Source organism: Erpetoichthys calabaricus, chromosome 17 (genome assembly GCF_900747795.2).
Source record: "Erpetoichthys calabaricus chromosome 17, fErpCal1.3, whole genome shotgun sequence".
NCBI lineage: Eukaryota > Metazoa > Chordata > Cladistia > Polypteriformes > Polypteridae > Erpetoichthys > Erpetoichthys calabaricus.
This window is the reverse complement of record NC_041410.2, coordinates 22,292,639-22,312,648: the sequence shown is the minus strand read 5'-3', so window position 1 is coordinate 22,312,648 and position 20,010 is coordinate 22,292,639. Positions and strand designations below refer to the sequence as shown.

The window sequence follows — 20,010 nt, the reverse complement described above, 5'->3', positions numbered from 1 at the left end:
TGACGTTATCCAGACAAGCCATGAAATACTGTCTGAAGCAAAGTAAAAGTCAAAAGTAAATTTAAGAATCACTGCATTTTTTTTTTTGTTTTTTATATTTTCCTTACTATCCCAACTTCTTCTGATCTGGGATTATACTTCTGTGTAAGTGAAGAAAAAAAATGTACACCCAAAGAAAGAAGCAAGCTGTCTGCAGACTCCGACAAGTGGGAAATCTCAGCAAGCACAGAGGCATAACCAGCAATGAAGACAGCACAACGAACACTTTGGGATGGCTAAACTTGTGTTGAGGGTAGGAGTGAAAAGGATAAGAGTAGCAACTTCACAAAAATCAAAATCCTTTCCCATCCTAGCAACTCCTCTAGTCTTCCTCCCTAAACACCACTTTACTGATACTTATACTAGGTCCACACTACTACGCTTTCATTTAAAAAAACGTCAGTTTTAAATGAAAATGATCTCTGTTCACACTAGTGTTTTCACATTGTTTATAGTACTAGTGTGTTGTACCCTGTTAGCCATTATGGATGTAGTGAGAGGTTAAGCAATATGACACCTTTTATTGGCTAACTAGAAAGATTACAACATACAAGCATTCGAGGCAACTCAGGCCCCTTCTTAAGGCAAGATGCCCGAGTTGCCTTGAAAGCTTGCATGTTGTAATCCATGGGTGTCAAACTCCGGTCCTGGAGGGCCGCAGTGGCTGCAGGTTTTCATTCTAACCATCTTCTTCATTAGTGACCAGCTGCTGATTAACTTGTTTTGCCTTAGTTTTAATTAACTTGACTCAGGCCCTTTAGTTGTCTCTTCTTCCTTAATTAGCAGCCAAACAATAATGAGACACAAAACAAGCCACCACATGACCAGCTCACCTGTGCCCAACACACAATATCTGAAAACAAAGAAAGGTGAAGGTCTCGGTGAGGTTGATCTCTCAGGTCACCAAAACATTTTAACTATGTTCTTAGAAAAAACAGAAAAATCAACAGGTTTGGAAATGTCTGCTGTGGCACAATGAGAGCAGCAACAAGCCATGGAATTAAATAACGGGTTTAATTAACAGCAAGAACTGTCTACTCATTAAGAAATTGGTTGGAGTTTGAAGCCCCAATTTAGCTGGTCATCTTTTGGCTCGTTTCACATCTCATTTCTGTTTGGCTGTCATTTAATGAAGAAAAGAATAAATTCAGAGGACTGAATCCTTAAAAACAGGACTATTAAAATGAAGGAAAAGGAGTTAATTAGCCGTGAAAACTGGTCACTGATTAGGAAAAGGGTTAGAATGAAAACTTGTAGCCACTGCGGCCCTCCAGGCCCAGACTTGACACCCCTGTTGTCATCTTTCTAGCCAGTAAAAGGTGTCATTTTGCTTAACGTCTCACCACATCATTCATAAAAGTATCTCTGTCCACAAGAAAACAACCATAAACGTGAACCTAACTGCGCTTGTGGGCACAGGATTTATCACTAAACTGTAATAACCAGTAAAATAGTTGCTTTTTGCACATGTATGCAGCATTTAAACTGTACAAAATGCAATTTAAAATGCACAGTGGTAAACAACACAAGAATTGCCATGGAAAGCAGCTCTTCTATGTCCGCTATGTTAGAAAATGGTTTTCTTGTGTGAAGGATAACGAGTGAGGGAATGAACCATTATAATGAGTAGAATCCAATCAGGGAAGGACTCCACAATCAGAACAAGTCTGTGTTGTCACCTATCGACACTTCAACACCAAGCCGTATACTGCTAAGGGGACCGTTATTCAAAAGTCTCCATTTTCAAGGATTAAAACCACAAGTGTAATGTGAATGAAAGGTGAAAACAAAGAATAACATCTGCATTTTTACATAAAAATGTACTCGCATAGATGTAGCTTTAGAGGTGGTTTGACGTAAGAATGCTTCAAGAAGCTGGGTGAGGTGCCATCACATGCCATCCGCCAGTTGTACTGAGAAAAGTGACTTAAAAACTATAAAAGGGATTAGTAGAGTGTATGCTAGCTTTTACTTTAAAATGGGTTATAACACATATAACAGATGCATGAATTAAGTAACCATGCAGTGCGGTAAACAGTCATTTAAACGTCAACTTGTTATTTTGAAAAAGTAGGGATTGATAAAATATATTAGACTGAATGGCCTGTTCTTGTCAAAATGTTTATGTTCTTATATAATGAGCTGAAAGCTAGTAGTGGTTTACATTTTGCTTGTGAGTGTTAACTTTTTCTTTTAACAGAAATGATTTAAGAAATCTTTCACTTTTTAATAAGAGGATGCGATTATTTTAATGTTTGTAATGATGCAGAATAGTCAAGCATAACTGTCTATTAACTGCTTTAGGTATAAGGCACAATGGCTACTCTTCATAGAGATTCAACTACATAAATACGTTTGAAACAGCATATCTTTATTTATATACATATACAGTATTTATATATACTGTATGTGAGTCTTGGGAAGGGTCCTTTTTATATATAATTGTATTTTCAGAAAATTGAATTTTTTTTTTTTATTTTGGTCATAAATGTTCAACATGAAATCCCCACCCAGACCCACATATACATTATTTTAACTACAATGCATTTTATTTATTTGGGGCAAAGAGGAAAGAACCCACTTTAGGTGCTTTCAAGCCAACATCTGAGATGCTCTGCTGTAACACACACACGCACACACACAAATATACCCAAAAAGAGGAAATAACATTCATACATATGTCCTAATTTGTTGGCTACATTGGATATTAAATTACAGCTTTTTGTTTCAAAATCATAATCGTGCTCAAGGGTGTTTCGTTTTTGAAGGCAACCGCAACAAGTCTTGTTTGTGAAGCACCAAACTTCACCCTGTACGTGAGTCCAACATGTAAAAGGCATTCTGGTCTGTTAAGCAGCAAGCACTGCGTGTGGAACAGAAAGAAGAGTGCTGACCGGAACACCTCACACTGGTTCATAACAAACTGGCACTTAACTATATTATAATGTACATCTTCTTTAATGTTTCAAACATTCCCAAAACTGAAGACCTGTCCAAAGGTTTGATTCAGTGGATATGGAATAAGGCCTGCACAAGACAAAATGCACTTACACCTAGTGGGTTTATGCTTTCTTCCCATACAAAAAGGGTATTTTTTGCTTTTAGCAGAACAAGTAAAATATTGAGTCAGACTTGACAGCACAAGTAACTGTGTCCAGCGCGGCAAACAGACAAAGTGTAAAATGTTATTATCCTCTCATCTCCTCCTCCCCCCCCCCCAATGTTTCTCTATGAGAAATAAAATGTCACCAAAAAAAGTGAAAATCTAAAATGAATACTGTAATTTACAGAGTTTTAAAACATTTTTAACAACCACACGCATACATGCACTCACATACAGACAAACACTGGGCAAAACAGACAACTAGTCCAACAGATCATCTCCGAACATCACAAACAGTTCAAATGAGAAAACCTACAGCTCAAACCAAAAAACTTAGTTTTTCCCATGTAACAATTTAAGATTATTTAAACCAATTTCTTCTAAAAAAAAAAAAAAAGTTACAGAAGACAGCAGCAGAACCATGAGGAATGCTTTGCTTGCTCAGAAATTCCAGAGGCCGGCAGATGTGGTAGCTAATAGTCCACGTTACTGCAGCAAAGGGGTCTTTGGCACGACTGAGAGCACCTCACTGCTGTGGAATGTGCTGATGGTGTTTCAGTTGTTCAGACGTCTCAAATGATTTACAGCACACTTCACAAAAGAAAGCTGGAACAGTCATCCCCTGACATGTGGATACATTTAAGTGTTTTTTAAAAGAGTCCCTTTCATTGAAGACCTGGCCACACTGGCCACAACAAACTGGTGACTGCACTTGTATTTTTTTTTGGTCCATCATCTTCCCACATGCGCTCCCCATATGGTGGCGGCACAAGCTGGACTTGTGTTTGTATCCTCGGCCACAAAACTGGCAATGAACCATGCTCAAGTGCTCATTGAGGATGTCATCCAGTGGCGCTTGAGCGGAGTTATTCTGTGGCACAGACACATTTTCTGATGACATTACAGCTTCTCCTAAATTCTTAGAGTGGTCATCAGTGGCCATGCCATTATAATCCTTTTCAGGTTGGTTCAAGGTGGTCTTTGTGTCACTTGCAAACCTGCTGTTTGTGTTGTTTTCGACTTGATCAGCACAATTATTTGTGCTTTCTCTCACACTAGTTTTTCCATCATTTAGCAAAGCATCTGCTGCCGAGTTGATACGATTCAGAGCAAGGACTGGGCATTTTTCCTGATGCATGCGCAAAGTACATGGACGGGAGTAGAAATTTTTACACATTTCACAGCGAAATAACCTCTGGTTGTTGTGACCTTGTGTAAAAGACACAGGCTCAGAAACAATGCTGGAGAGTTTGGCAAGTTCAGTTGAGACACCACTGTCCGACGTATCACACTGTGGGGGTTTGGAGACTGGCTTGTCTTTTAAAGGCGAATAGTCTTCAGGACACTTTTTTTTGCCTGGATCATTACGACGCTTTTTTCTGCCTAGATCTAGTTTATCCATTTCTGGATTGGATTGCTTTAAGGCACAGCGTTGATTACAATTCTTCTTATGCAAATACAGAGTGTACTTACGACTGAACCGCTTGCCACATGTAGTGCATTCAAACCGTCGTTCATCCCCATCAATTGGGGGATGCTTTACAAAGAACTTTGGAGAAGGCAGATTATTTTCCTTTATGGTTTTCAAATGTGGCCTCTTTGTGAGATTTTCGTCAGCCTCAGGTTCTTTGTCTTTGCAAGTCTCCAATTCTTTGGATTTAACCTGTTCACTTGCAGATATTTCTATGCAGTCATCATCTTCTAACTCATCCTCTTCTAGTTGGTCATTCTGTGAGTCATCACATTTACCCTGGCTGTCCATAGTAGAAGACACAGATGTAAGTCTTTGATAACAGCCTCTTTCATACGTCCTTACGTTGCCAGATGCCCTAAAGCTAAAGTTTTCTTCATCAAAGGGCAAGCTCTCGTCATCATCTTTCATTTCAACATTGGCTGAAGGTATATAGTTGTTCTTGATGCTGTCTTCCTTTATTTCCACAATGCTGTTGTTGTGGCTTGGAGTTTTGTTTGAGAAGACATCTACACTCATATCTTGCTTCAGCTGGTTAACAGAGGTACTTTGTGGCGACTCCATGCCAGCCTTAGCAGTCATTTGTTCTTGCTCTGTGACAGGTGATTTGAGATTTTCTTTGGGCTCTGGTGATTCTTCCCTTCCTGAACACTTGTGTGACTTTAGACTGTACTTTCGGGTGTAGCTCTTATGGCAGTTTTGGCACTTAAATAGCTTCACGTTGGAATGAGTAAACTTATGCTTGTCTAGATCTCCCCGCCGTCTGAATACCATGGGGCATTCAACGCACCGATGCCACACTTCTCCTGCACTGCGGCTATTATTTGGCCCATTGAGAGTTGTGTCCTCTTGTTTACTAAAATTTTCAATCACTGAAATGCCATCATAGCGAAACAGAAGTGGGGATTTACTGTCCTCGGTAGAAACTTCTTCAAGCTTGCATGGATGCCTCACTATCAACATCCTGCTGACGATTACTCTTTTACATCTCTTGCAGCCATATACAGTCTCCTTCTTGTGGCTGGCATGGTGTTCAATAAGCACATCTAGGCTTGGAAAACTCCACCCACATTTGCCACACTTGTATCCCCCCCGTCCTTGGTACTGCAGGTACTTTCTTTTAATAGTAACAACTGGCCAAAAACGCAAGTTTAAGTTCACTAGTACACCATGGGTTGATAAATTGGCTGATCCATTTTTAATTGTGGATGGCTCATTTATTTCTGGCTTTAATGAATTAGTTTCTACTTTTTCATTTCTGCTACCTATCCTGGAATTTTCCCAGCGGGGACTAATGTACTCCATAGGCAGCCATTCGTCATGAGAGCGCATGTGTGCAAGTAGCTCTGAGTACTGCCCAAAGCCATTGCCGCAAGTACAGATGTAAGTGCACGAAGTGCACTGGTGCTGGTCCATCACCTCTTGACTAGAGAAGACACTTTCACATTTCTCACAGTAAAGCAGCCCCCCTTCTTGTGCGTGCATGGCTTGGTGAGCCATAAGTGGTTCTATAGATGCAAAGCACTTCTCACATTTGTTACAGCGATATGCTCTCCATTTTTGGGCACTTTGCTGCATTGTTAATGGCTCTGAAATCAGACATCTGAATGGACACGGGATAAAGCCTTGCACAGCTGAGCACCTCTGATAAGATACTAGTTTCCACAGCAGTCAGGAATTTCTCCAACAAGTTAAATACAAAATAACATCAGAGGTAGCTGAGGAAAGAAAAGAAAGACAACAGTGAATCACCAATACTAGAAACCAATATTAAATATGTACCTTGTACTTTTAAAATGCCAAAATCCCTTTTGTCCTTTTCCTTAAATTCCAAAGAAGTAAAATAAGTAAAAACTTATTTTTTACTGCTCCATAGTTGGTAGTTGTTGAGAGTCTGTCATTTAATTGGTATATGTTTGTAGTGGGCAATGCAATTTCTGCATCAAAATGACTGTGGCTTGCATTCTTTATTTACTGTTTTTACTTAAAAGAATACTACACCCAAAAATGATATTTTTTATATTTAACTTAACCCCATGTAGTTTGTAATAATGGATGAGAAAAACTTTTAATCTCATGTTTTCATGCAGAAAGGGTATACATTTTCTGATATAATAGGGGTATACAATGAATAATCCTGGACAACAGCAATCAACATCCAAAGGTTCATGAAAAAAATTCTCATGTTACTTGTGTCCTTGTCCAGTCATCCAATCGTATGCTGACAACACCCAAAACACATACATTTTTACCAAAATTGCGTTAAATAAACCTTTTCTGGAAAATACTGTCATGAATGAAAATGAAATGCACTTGGATGAGTCTAAATATTTAAATCTGAAGACCTGCCTCTCCACCTCATTCATTGGTCAGGAGTTCAGCCCAACAACAGTTTATTGGCTAACATTGCACTTCATGGGATATCAAAGGAAAGCATGAAGTGAGAGATGAATACAACTAAAGATTGAAAGATAAAGAAGAGCAATTGAAAACATTACCAGGAAGAGTCTATGCCTCATACTTGTGCGTATCAGAGATGTTTCAACAAGCAGAAGGCTAATTCACCTGTGTAGTTTCATAGACTGCCACTACATAATTCTAAGGGACTCCAGTAGTGGCTCACCACTATAAACATAAATGCAACAACTGGAGGCAGGCCTGCCATTTAAATGCTCATTCATGTCTGAGCGCATTACATTTTTATTCACAAGGCTGTTTCTGGACATGGTTTATTTAACCATATTTTGGTAAAAATACATGCATTTAAGACATGGTGTGCATATAACTGGGCAACGTGACATGCTGATTATTCAACAGAAGCAAAAAGATTTTTTTTTTTTTTCATGGATGTTTTTGATATAGTTTGCTGTTGCCCTGATAAATATATTATTCTTTCCTTAAATTAACTGCAAGAATGAAAACCATAATATTACAGGTTGATTGTTAAATTTTAAGATATGAACATGCTCTAATTCTCTATAAGCCCCAACCATGCTGGGCACTTAAAACTAGCTGCTTAAAAAAAAGAACATAATTATATGTTGACTACAGTGGTAGAAACATCAGTAAAAGGAAAAAATGCACCCTATAATATCTATCTATATGCAGACACATATCTACAGATGTGTATATATTTCTATATACAGTGGATTCGGAAAGGATTCAGGGGCCTCCAACTTCTGCACACTTTATGGGGTTTCAGATTTAATTTTAAAATGGATACATTTTTCACTTTTGCCCATCAATCTACACTCAAATCTATAATGACAAAGAGAAAACATTTTTTCGGAAAGGTTTGCAAAAAACTGAAATCTTTCATTCACATAAGTTATTCAGACTCTTTGTTGTGGCACTCCACATTGTGGTCTGTTTGGTTATCCTTGAGATGTGTTTAAAACTTGATTAGTTTCCACCTGTGGCAAAATGAATTGATTAGACATTGTTCAGAAAGGCACGCTACAGTGTAAATAAGGTCCCATAATCCATACTGTATGTCAGGATCAAAACCAAGGCATGAAGTCCAAGGAACTCTCTGTAGAGCTCTGCAGTCAAATTGTGGTAAGGAATAGATAAGGCCAGGAACATAAAACCTTTTCTAAAGCTGTGAGTGTTCCCATGAGCATAATGACCTCAATAACTGAAATGGAAGGCAAACCACCAGGATTCTTCCTAAAGTTGACTGTCGAGCCAAAATTAAAAAGCGGCCAAGTAAAACCTATGTTAGAGAGGAGACCTAGAAACCAACAGTCACTCTAATAGAACTTCAGATGTCCTCTGCTAAATGGGAGGACATGACAGAAGGATGAGTATCTCAGTACCCCTCCTTCAATCAGGCATTAATATTCGACAGGCAAAATAGAAGCCACTCTTGAGTAAAAGGCATATGACAGCCCCACATGGACTCTGGCAGCATGAGGGAAAAAGATTCTCTAGTCTGATAAGACAAAAATTGCACTCTTTGGGCAGAACTCTTGAACTCATTACATCCGGCACCGCCAAGAGTGGCAGTCTTTTCAGCAGCTCCGTGTATGACTGTATGTGTGAATTTCCCATTGGGATTAATAAAGTATCTATCTATCTATCTTAAGCACTTTGTCCAGCAAAGCCAAGGTACTGCTCATCACCTGCCTAATACCATCCCTGTGGTGAACAACATCATGCTATGTGCAGTTTAGCTTTTTTTTTTTTAACCACTTTATCAAACTTACATATCCATATGTAAAATTTATGTTAATAAATGATTGTTTATCATGGCACAAGAGAGTGGCAAATTGTTGAATACTGGTTGGATATGCAAATAAGAATTTTACAGTACTCTGTATACATGAAAATGCTCCTATTATTCATCCCTATTTAATACTGCCCAAAATAGTCTCACTTTCAACTTTGTTTAGCATGGCTAAAATTGTCAGAAGACCTCCAATCACACTTTGTCTCCATATTGTTTTAAAAAATTGTGGTCAGCTTGGCTCATTTAGGCTACAAAAATCTAAGTACAGAACCTTTTTCCATTTTAGTGTAGTTAAAAAGTGACTGACAACCAAATACAGACAGCTGCCCGACTCCTAAGACGACACTTCAAAACTTGCCCAAGAATGCAGAAGGATGAATCACCATAGGAGGCTGTTCTGAAATGGAGTATTAGTTTCACTTTTTGATTTACTCATGCATCAATACACAATGAAAACATCTTTTAAAATGCAAGCCAATTCTGCAAAAGATCTTCTGTCCAGTATACCGTACTTAATGGCATTAAAGAAAGACGTTATGCTCCGGGTTGCCTCTCTCTGTTTTGAAGATGCAAGCACTAATTATTTGCTCGTTTATTTCATAAAATTACTTCTGCAACCCACTGTCATTTTTCAACAGAAATTTGACATATTTAGTTTTGAGAAACAAAATCAGCCACCCTCTTGTGACTTTTTACCTTGATCCAGTTAAGTTTTAGCCATATAATATTAATCTGTTTGTTAACATTCTTCTTCCTGACATTAACAGCATTTATTGTGGTTATTTATGTCTGTTCTCTGTACTCTCAACACAGTGTTTGTACCCCAGAAAAAACATTAATGTGTACACTTATCTCTGTGAAAACACTGAAAGTCACACAACTACGAGGGAGTATTTCAGACAAAATTAAGTAAATCAGTAAATAAGTGCATTATGAAATGTGACAATAAATAAAAACACAATGTTATATTTCGTGAAACATAATATTTACGCTGACATGTTTTTGTTGTTTACTTCTTTATGTATTTATTTCTTCATTTACTTGTTTAAGTGACACTGCATGCAACAAGAAATGTGCAATGATATGGACACTGTCATTTTAACTCATCAAAACTGAATGTGTTTACACATACAAACCAACCGGGTTAAGGCAGAAACCTGGTTTCCTTAAAATCTGCATTTACATGGGCACGTGATCTTGTGGAGTTTTAATTTGACAAAACACTCCAATGTCACTAAACTACTCAAAAAAGAGTTAAATGTCATCATTGGCCACCATGAATCTGAAAATAATCATCATAAGCTGTGATAATTTTCTTGTGTTTTATAAGTATGTTTAGTCAAACTGACTCTTTCTTTATAGGTTTCTGTTACCGGATTGCACAAAGCACACTCTTTTCTACTTGGCTGCGTGACTGAGCCCTGCAAAGGACCTGGTACATGTGCTTCTTGTCTTACACCCAGTGCTGCTGGAAAAATAATAGCACAGGTATTTTTATTTCAGTGAGTACTACATTAGGTTAAATGTTACTTTAAAAAGTAATCAGACTATGTAATGTGCATTACTTTTACTGTGCTACCGCCTACTGCTCTAGAGATTGTACCGAGAGTTGAGTTCAACTCATCAACATAAAATTAGCAACTTCTGAAATACTGAGAGAGATTTTTTTGGCCAGGAGAAGGAATAATGCAACCATCTGAACATCTGCCTCTGGAAATGTATTTTGTGAACACTTCAACCCATAGCTGCTGGAAGCATGCAAAGCAATCCATGCACAGGCTGACAGATTGTAACGGACACACGTAGACTACAAAATCCTTAACAGTAACCAGAATAAGGATTTATATGGCCACATAATCGGGTTATTCGCAGATATTTCTACCTCTGTTAACCAGGCTTCTCGAACAAGAATAAGGGTTTACATGACATTTTAGTGAGGATCAAGCAAAATGACACCTTTTATTGGCTAACTTAAAAAGATTACAATATGCAAGCTTTCGAGACAACTCAGCCCCCTTCTTCAGGCAAGATGTAATCAATCATTATTATATCTTGCCTGAAGAAGGGGGCTGAGTTGCCTCAAAAGCTTGCATATTGTAATCTGTTCAGTTAGCCAATAAACGGTGTCATTTTGCTTGACTTCTCACTACATTCATAATGGCTAACAGGGTACAACACCCTAGTACTACATGACATTTTAGAAATCTGTTTTTTGTAAATAACTGAGTTATTGAGGTGCATGTAAACACACCTACTGAGAGAGTGGGCTCTAGCAGCTACTGTCTTTTGACTGATGGTGCTCAGTATTGTGACTGTGGATGTCTACGAGTGCAAGAAAACAAATGTACCAGAATTACTACACAAAGCTCCTACTTTAATTCTAGAGGCTTGAAATTCATCATCAGGAGTCCGCAATTGACATGTCTGACATCTCAAGATTTTCGTCCACTCAACCAACAATTCACAGATCAAAACACAGCACCCATCCCCTAAATTTAATAGGTAAAAAAGACATTTTAATCTCACTGCATATTTCATTTTGCATGCAGTGTTACTGAAATAAAGAAAAAAAAAAATGACATAACTAAATAAGTAAAAAAAAAAACATACTTCATGAAACACTTCTTTATGTTCACATATCATTGCATTTTTTATTCACTGTCATATTTAACAATAATTGCATATTTATTTTATTTGGTTTGAAATATTCTTCCATACACAACCTGTCATTGCTTTCAATATTTCTTTAGAACATACAATAATGTGCTATATAAAAATGTGCTTTATTCCATAAGAACTGAATGACCTGACAGTAGGCAGGTTTTTTTTTACTGCTCAGAGGCGGCCTAAATGGTCCTAAAGCAGCAGCGCAAGAGATTTTGGTACAGGCATTTTCTTGATCTGTGACTAGTTCACTTCTCTTAAATGAATTCTTTCTTTACCAATAAGCACACTTACCCATCTACTTCTTGTTTCAAAAGCAAGTGCCAATATGTGTAATGCTTTGGCTTAGGACATACTGGAAATGATGCAGATTGTATACCAGAATATCAGAGTACAGTAAAGTAGATGGCTTCTTCAGTTTGAGAGTGGGCAATTTTTTTTTACAACTCCACAGAAGTGGTGGAAAATCTCTGGTGACCAGCTGCAAGTGAAAAAGTACAGTGTGTTAGAATCAAAACAAAACATAAGAAATATTTCTACACAGTAACCAATTAAAGTGACTGAATAGAATGCATTGTGTATCAGGGTGTCAAAGTGGGCTGAAGCCTACCCCAGCAGCTCTGGGTGGAAGGGCTGGAAGCCCGCTCAGTGACTTATGTGTGTGTATTTACAAACACTTTTACCGCTCAAAAATACAGCCGACAATAAACTCTGCTTTAATTATGATTTGGAAAATGCCCAAAGTACCTGGAGACAACACACAAGGGCATATTTATAGAAGGTCACATACTGCAGCTTCAAATTACAACACAAACTTACTGTAGGACCAAATTAATCCCCTTGGGATTAATAAAGTATCTATCTATCTATCTATCTAAGTCATTTTACTTAATCTGTTTGTGTTTAAGCTCCATGAATGTGTACGTTGTAACCAGTATTGGGAATGTTACTTTTAAAAGTAACCTACAGATATTAGCCAATACTTACAAAAAAAAGTTATATAGTTAATTAAAGTACCATACAATGTAATGCATAAACAGCACATTATTTTTTTCTTATTCTGTATGGAAAAAATGCACATTTCACAGGCCAGCTCTTGTTATTAAACCCTAAAGTTATACACGAACCTTCATGAAACTGACCAGAAACACAGCCAAACTTGATCATTTTCTTGTGTTTTACACTTTGGAGATTTTCTGCTAATGTAAAGTGCCCTATAAATAAAATGCATTATTATTATTATTATTATTAAATATGTTTAGTTCTTCATGTGCGGTGTAAATAACACCCATCCCCAAAGAGTGCCCCCACAAGACTGGCAGTATGAACACTGGCTGCCGCTGCACCACCTCATCACACAATTTCAACATATCAATAGCAAATATGAATGAAAACTAAAGTGACACTTTAGTAATAGGTTTCTGATACCAGATTGCATACAGCACACTCATCGGCTCAAACTGAGCTCACCAAATGACCAGTGTACAGTCCTCCACATTTGCTTCTTGCCTTTCATCCAGTGCTGCTGCCGTGATCATTGGCTCCATGTGACCCTGAACTGGGACGATTAAATTTACACCTCAGCACATTCAGGATTAAATGTTTACCTGTACGTTTTGTTCTGTTCTTTTCACTTGATTGCACACTACATAAGTTCTTAACATCGTTTTCGCTATCACAATTTTAGGTTATCAAATAAGTGTAATACTATCATGAATTTTTTTTTTTTTTTTTTGAGTGCTGGGAATAAACGAGTAATGCGTATTCTACCAATAACATAAGTATTGAGTTACATTACTTGTTACCTTAAAAAGTGATTTGACTATGTAACACATATTTTAACGTATGTATTACCTACCAACACTGTGTGTAACATACTACTTTAAAAACATTTGTGAACATTTCACCAAATAAATAGATACTAGTGGACCCTACTTTACGTACTGTTAAATCCACTGTCTTGTGCCCATTCATTAATTTTGTTCTCAGTTTTATAAATAAGGGAGAACAGTATTACCTTTTGTCAGTTACAACAAAAAACTCAAGTTGATTATGTATTCTCCCACCCAAATCTGAGAGGTTAAGCCCAGCTTTCCAGGGCATAGTGGCTGCAGATTTTGGTCAATAGCCAATCTGACCATCAGCATGTGCTTAGTTCCAGTGATCAAACCCTTTCACTAATTCCACTCCTTGTTTACTTTCTTCAGTGATTCTTGCAGGATGAATGAGGACACCTAAAATATCAAAACATATTTTAATGCTTTCTATATTTGCCCAATTTACCCTTGAGGACAAATGAAGTTCTAGCTCAGGTGATGCCACGTCTTTTATATTGCTACATGGCTGCTTTGAATTGTATTTTTGCGTGCTTTGTAAATTGCACAGTAACAGTGAAAGGTGCTCTATGAATTTGAGGTACTTTTTAGCATTTTAATAATTTATACTCATATCTACTCATTAGAAATCAAGTGCTTTGCTAAAAAAAAAAACCTTTTTAAAAGAAGTGTACTCACATGAAAAGAATGAAAACTGACCGCTGCCCTCAACAAGATTAAATTTGTTCATCGTAATAATGAACAGGGGTCCAAAAGAAAAACACAATAGAAACTAAACAAGAAGTCCATGCAATCGGGGGTTCATTTACTGGTGCAAGACACCTTCTGATCACCAGACTGCATGGGTCAGTATTGCCACACTGGCACAACAGAACACAAGCCCGACTGGTCCCAGCGGCACAGACAGTATTGCGCTGGAAGATGACAGACCCGAGGAGGCGTTTAGCTGCTGCGCGGTTCTTTTCTCCTCAAGCCCAACGCGAGCTCGCCCACGAACACGATGAATGAACGACGGTCGGACCTGGCGAATGTGGTTCTCAGAAACCGTGTAAAGGTCAGTAGATGACCCCCTCAGACCGGTCCACTTTCTCTTTGATTTCCTTTTCCCGCATCGCCAAGGCCTCCTCCTCCTCCCCACCTTCCCTTTAAAACACACCGCACGTCCCTATTCGGCCTCTAACGTGCTGAGTGAGGCTGCGGCTCTTTGAACACGAGACGAGAAGAAGCGCGGCTTACTTGAAGGAGTCCAGAAGTGCTGCCATCAATGGAGAAAAGCTGCAAAGCCTGCGCCGGCAACGCCGCGCTATTGTTCAGGGGGAAATGGCGCTAAAAACAACGGCCCAGCGTGTCGTGGTCGCTGCATCTGCGTGGACCCCGGGGTGTCTCGACCAAGCCAATCTGCAAGCGCGGAGCAGCCTGTGACTGAGGTGCCCGCCTCCGTGCTTACACGTACATGTGTCACGGTCGGAGACTCACGCATGTAACACGGTAGTCCCTTGACCGTGCACACTGTGCAAAACGCTGGAAAGGGAAGGGGGAAGAGCTGCCCTGTTATTCCTCAGCATCCATCACCGCTGATTCCAAGGCTACCGGAACTGCTACCGCAGCAGACCGGCTACCCGCAGAGAGGCTGCATTGCTGCCATCTGCTGGTACGGAGAAGAAACGCAAGAAGTTCCGAGACGCTTCTATAAGACGTCATTTCAGGTCTGCAGTCTTACAAGAATGCGGCTGGGTTTACCCTCAATTACTGAAATCGTACTTTCAATTAAATGAGCTAGAATATTTTCCAATTAAACTGTAATGCGAATATAACGAACTATTTGTTCTTGTTTATTCAAATACTTAGCGCAGAGAAAGCAGCAATGTAAACTTCGAGAGATCAAATCAACAAAAACGACTGATTCGATCGAAGCATTATATCACAGTGACATCTAGTGGCGAAAAGTAATCAATGAACGTTTTTTTGAAACCCAACACACATTTCTTGGGTTTGTTGTCCAGTGATGTACTATTACGTTTCTATACCTATAATTGGTCTGTATCTACGGTATACAGTGGTGTGAAAAACTATTTGCCCCCTTCCTGATTTCTTATTCTTTTGCATGTTTGTCACACAAAATGTTTCTGATCATCAAACACATTTAACCATTAGTCAAATATAACACAAGTAAACACAAAATGCAGTTTTTAAATGATGGTGTTTATTATTTAGGGAGAAAAAAAATCCAAACCTACATGGCCCTGTGTGAAAAAGTAATTGCCCCCTTGTTAAAAAATAACCTAACTGTGGTGTATCACACCTGAGTTCAATTTCCGTAGCCACCCCCAGGCCTGATTACTGCCACACCTGTTTCAATCAAGAAATCACTTAAATAGGAGCTGCCTGACACAGAGAAGTAGACCAAAAGCACCTCAAAAGCTAGACATCATGCCAAGATCCAAAGAAATTCAGGAACAAATGAGAACAGAAGTAATTGAGATCTATCAGTCTGGTAAAGGTTATAAAGCCATTTCTAAAGCTTTGGGACTCCAGCGAACCACAGTGAGAGCCATTATCCACAAATGGCAAAAACATGGAACAGTGGTGAACCTTCCCAGGAGTGGCCGGACGACCAAAATTACCCCAAGAGCGCAGAGACGACTCATCCGAGAGATCACAAAAGACCCCAGGACAACGTCTAAAGAACTGCAGGCCTCACTTGCCTCAATTAAGGTCAGTGTTCACGACTCCACCATAAGAAAGAGACTGGGCAAAAACGGCCTGCATGGCAGATGTCCAAGACGCAAACCACTGTTAAGCAAAAAGAACATTAGGGCTCGTCTCAATTTTGCTAAGAAACATCTCAATGATTGCCAAGACTTTTGGGAAAATACCTTGTGGACTGATGAGACAAAAGTTGAACTTTTTGGAAGGCAAATGTCCCGTTACATCTGGTGTAAAAGGAACACAGCATTTCAGAAAAAGAACATCATATCAACAGTAAAATATGGTGGTGGTAGTGTGATGGTCTGGGGTTGTTTTGCTGCTTCAGGACCTGGAAGGCTTGCTGTGATAGATGGAACCATGAATTCTACTGTCTACCAAAAAATCCTGAAGGAGAATGTCCGGCCATCTGTTCGTCAACTCAAGCTGAAGCGATCTTGGGTGCTGCAACAGGACAATGACCCAAAACACACCAGCAAATCCACCTCTGAATGGCTGAAGAAAAACAAAATGAAGACTTTGGAGTGGCCTAGTCAAAGTCCTGACCTGAATCCAATTGAGATGCTATGGCATGACCTTAAAAAGGCGGTTCATGCTAGAAAACCCTCAAATAAAGCTGAATTACAACAATTTTGCAAAGATGAGTTGGCCAAAATTCCTCCAGAGCGCTGTAAAAGACTCATTGCAAGTTATCGCAAACGCTTGATTGCAGTTATTGCTGCTAAGGGTGGCCCAACCAGTTATTAGGTTCAGGGGGCAATTACTTTTTCACACAGGGCCATGTAGGTTTGGATTTTTTTTTTCTCCCTAAATAATAAAAACCACCATTTACAAACTGCATTTTGTGTTTACTTGTGTTATATTTGACTAATGGTTAAATGTGTTTGATGATCAGAAACATTTTGTGTGACAAACATGCAAAAGAATACGAAATCAGGAAGGGGGCAAATAGTTTTTCACACCACTGTATGTATAAACACCAATCGGTTACAACATTAAAACCACTGCCAGGTGTAGTGAATAACATTGATTATCTCATCACGATGGCACCTGTCAATGGGTAGGATATATGAGGCAGCAAGCGACCAGTCAGTTCTTGATGTTGATATGTTGGAAGCAGGAAAAATGGGCAAGAGTACAGATCTAAAAGACAAGGGCCAAATTGTGATGGCTAGACATTTGGGTCAAAGCATCTCCAAAATGGTAGGTTCTGTGGGTGTTCCCAGTGTGCAGTGCTTAGTACCTATCAAATGTGGTACACAGAAGGACACCCTGTGAACCGGCAACAGGGTTGTGGGTGCTCAAGTTTCACTGATGTGCATGGAGAGCGAAGGTAAACCCGTCTGGTCCAATCCCATAGAAGTGTTATGTAGCACAAATTGCTGAAAAACTTCATTCTGGCAATGAAAGAAGGGAGTCAGAATACACAGTGCATCACAGCATGTTGCATATGGGGCTGCATAGACACAGACTGGTGAGCATGCCCTTGCTGACCCCTTACCACCACTGAAAGAACCTACAATGGGCACACTGAGCGTCAGAACAGGACCATGTAGCAAAGGAAAAAGGTAGCTTTGTTTGATGAACCACTTTTTCTTTTAGATCATAAAGTCAGCTGGGTATGTGTGTGTTAACTTATGGAAGATATGCCAGCAGGATGCCCTATGGAGAGAAGAGAAGTTGGCAGAGGCAGTGTAATGCCCTAGGCAACGTTCTGCTGGGAAACCTTGGGTCCTGGCATTCATGTGGATGTTACCTGGACATATACCAGCTACCTCAAGATTGTTGCAGAACACGTACACTCTGTCATGGCAACGTTATTCACTGGTTGCAGTGGCCTCTTTCACCAGGTTAATGCATACTGCAAAATTATTCAGGAATAGTTTGAGGAATATCACAAACAGTTGAAGATATTGACTTGGTCTCCAAATTCTCCAGATCTCACTCTGATTGAGCATCTGTGGGATATGATGGAAAAAACAAATCAGATCCATGGAGGTCCTACCACACAATTCAGAGAACTTAAAGGATCTGCTGCTAATGTCTTGGTGCTAGATGTCACAGGACACCTTCAAGGGTCTTGTGAGGTCCATGTCTTGTCGGATCAGAGCTGTTTTTGGCAGCACTATGGGGACCTGTGTAATATTAGACAGGTGGTTTTAACGTTGTGGCTGACTGGTTTATTTACTTCTATTGTAGATAAGAGAGAAGCACTCATGAAAGTACTTTTTATTCCTGTATCTTCAGGTATCTTCATCAGAGGCAAAATAATTAGACATAAGGGGAGAACAGCATTTTATGTGGCAGGAGATGAGTCATTGATGGTTTAGTGGTTTCAGTTCTGAGCTGGGCACAAGCAGATTTCAAGGCGGTACATGTGTTAATTGTGTTCTCATCTGTGAACAATGCCTCTCCACACTTTTCTGTGCTTCTTGAGTTTCCTCTTGTCCAAATTCGACCAGCATTCCAATTAAAGTTCTGCCAGGATGAGTCAATATGACTGACACAGCGTTACAATAAAGAATTGGAGGAGCTTAACTTAAGTGTCCTTTAGAGTGACATTGTGAGCACCAATGGCGGAACAGAAGATCACTCTAGTCCAGAGTGAATAAAGGACAGACATAAGAGCAGAATGAGTGTGCTGTCCATGGGTGTTAACCCCAGAGTGAGCCATATCTTCACACTTTCTGTTCCTGTCATTGCTGGACAGCCATTGTGTTAGCTCTGGCATGGATGGAAGGCAGGACTGAATAGTCCCTGCAAATTCTGTTGGAACATTTCACTAGAAAGGGGCAAATTATGCCTCAATTGCTATAGGAAGGTAAAGGTTGGTGTAACAGCCAATCTTAGAATGTTTAATGTTAAAATGCGCGTGAGTGATTGGTTAATTTGTTTAGAATGTTTAGTTTCTCACAACTACATAGACAGTGGACAATTCTGCTTAACCCTGAAAGCTAACTTGGAATGGAACTTCCTTAGTGTTCAGCTTTATCTGAACTCCGGTAATACTGTAGAATTTTAGTCAGTCTGTAGTTAGCTAGAAACATAACTCTTTGATTTGCTTTGTCTTCATGGGGTGATGACAGCAGTCAGTTTTCTGACTGTTCATGTATCACATCTGTAAGTTTGACATATGAACATTTGACTGTAATTATAGAAGGCTTGCAAGAGAAACGCAAAGAAACAAGATATACAGTACAAGACTTGAAAGGTAACTTCTTATATAAGAACTTTTCTTTTGCATTATGTTTTTTTTTTTTTGCTTTGAATTTTTATTAAAACTTTTAAAACTGAGACACCTGAACTGTGGAATTTTTTGCATGCATTTGAGAGAGTCACATTCATTGCCTGAACCCCATTAGAAAGCAGAAGCTACAGAAATTTTGGACACCAGATGAATGCAGCTACAGTGGGGATTGTCTGAGACCCCACAATGCAAGATTACCTTAAAGGGTGGCTGTCAATATGATGACATTAAACCTTTTATGTTTTAAAACACAGGTCCATTAATATTTGGACAGAGACAACTTTTTTTCTAATTTTGGTTCTGTACATTACCACAATGAGTTTTAAATGAAACAACTCAGATGCAGTTGAAGTGCAGACTTTCAGCTTTAATTCAGTGGGGTGAACAAAACGATTGCATAAAAATGTGAGGCAACTAAAGCATTTTTTAACACAATCCCTTCATTTCAGGGTTTCACAAGTAATTGGACAAATTAAATAAATGGAAATAAAATGTTCATTTCTAATACTTGGTTGAAAACCCTTTTCTGGCAATGACAGCCTGAAGTCTTGAACTCATGGACATCACCAGATGCTGGGTTTCCTCCTTTTTAATGCTCTGCCAGGCCTTTACTGCAGCGGCTTTCAGTTGCTCTTTGTTTGTGGGCCTTTCTGTTCGAAGTTTAGTCTTCAACAAGTGAATGCCTGTTCAATTGAGTTAAGATCAGGTGACTGA

General features: G+C 39.1%; 1 protein-coding gene across 2 annotated transcripts; it reads right to left on the bottom strand.

Moving 5' to 3' along the window:
* Window positions 1–2,313: 2,313 nt before the first annotated feature.
* On the bottom strand, window positions 2,314–14,998 carry im:7147486 (zinc finger protein 107). 2 transcript variants are annotated; one of them, XM_028822860.2, is made up of 3 exons: window positions 14,580–14,998; window positions 11,803–11,989; window positions 2,314–6,331 (listed from the first exon to the last, which is right to left on the bottom strand). In XM_028822860.2, exon 3 carries the CDS (start codon window positions 6,189–6,191, stop codon window positions 3,669–3,671), a length of 2,523 nt encoding a protein of 840 aa, XP_028678693.1. In that variant the 5' UTR covers window positions 6,192–6,331; window positions 11,803–11,989; window positions 14,580–14,998; the 3' UTR covers window positions 2,314–3,668. The 2 variants fall into 2 exon arrangements, with proteins under 2 accessions (XP_028678693.1, XP_028678694.1); XM_028822861.2 differs by lacking the exon at window positions 14,580–14,998 and adding an exon at window positions 13,453–13,551.
* Window positions 14,999–20,010: the final 5,012 nt, after the last annotated feature.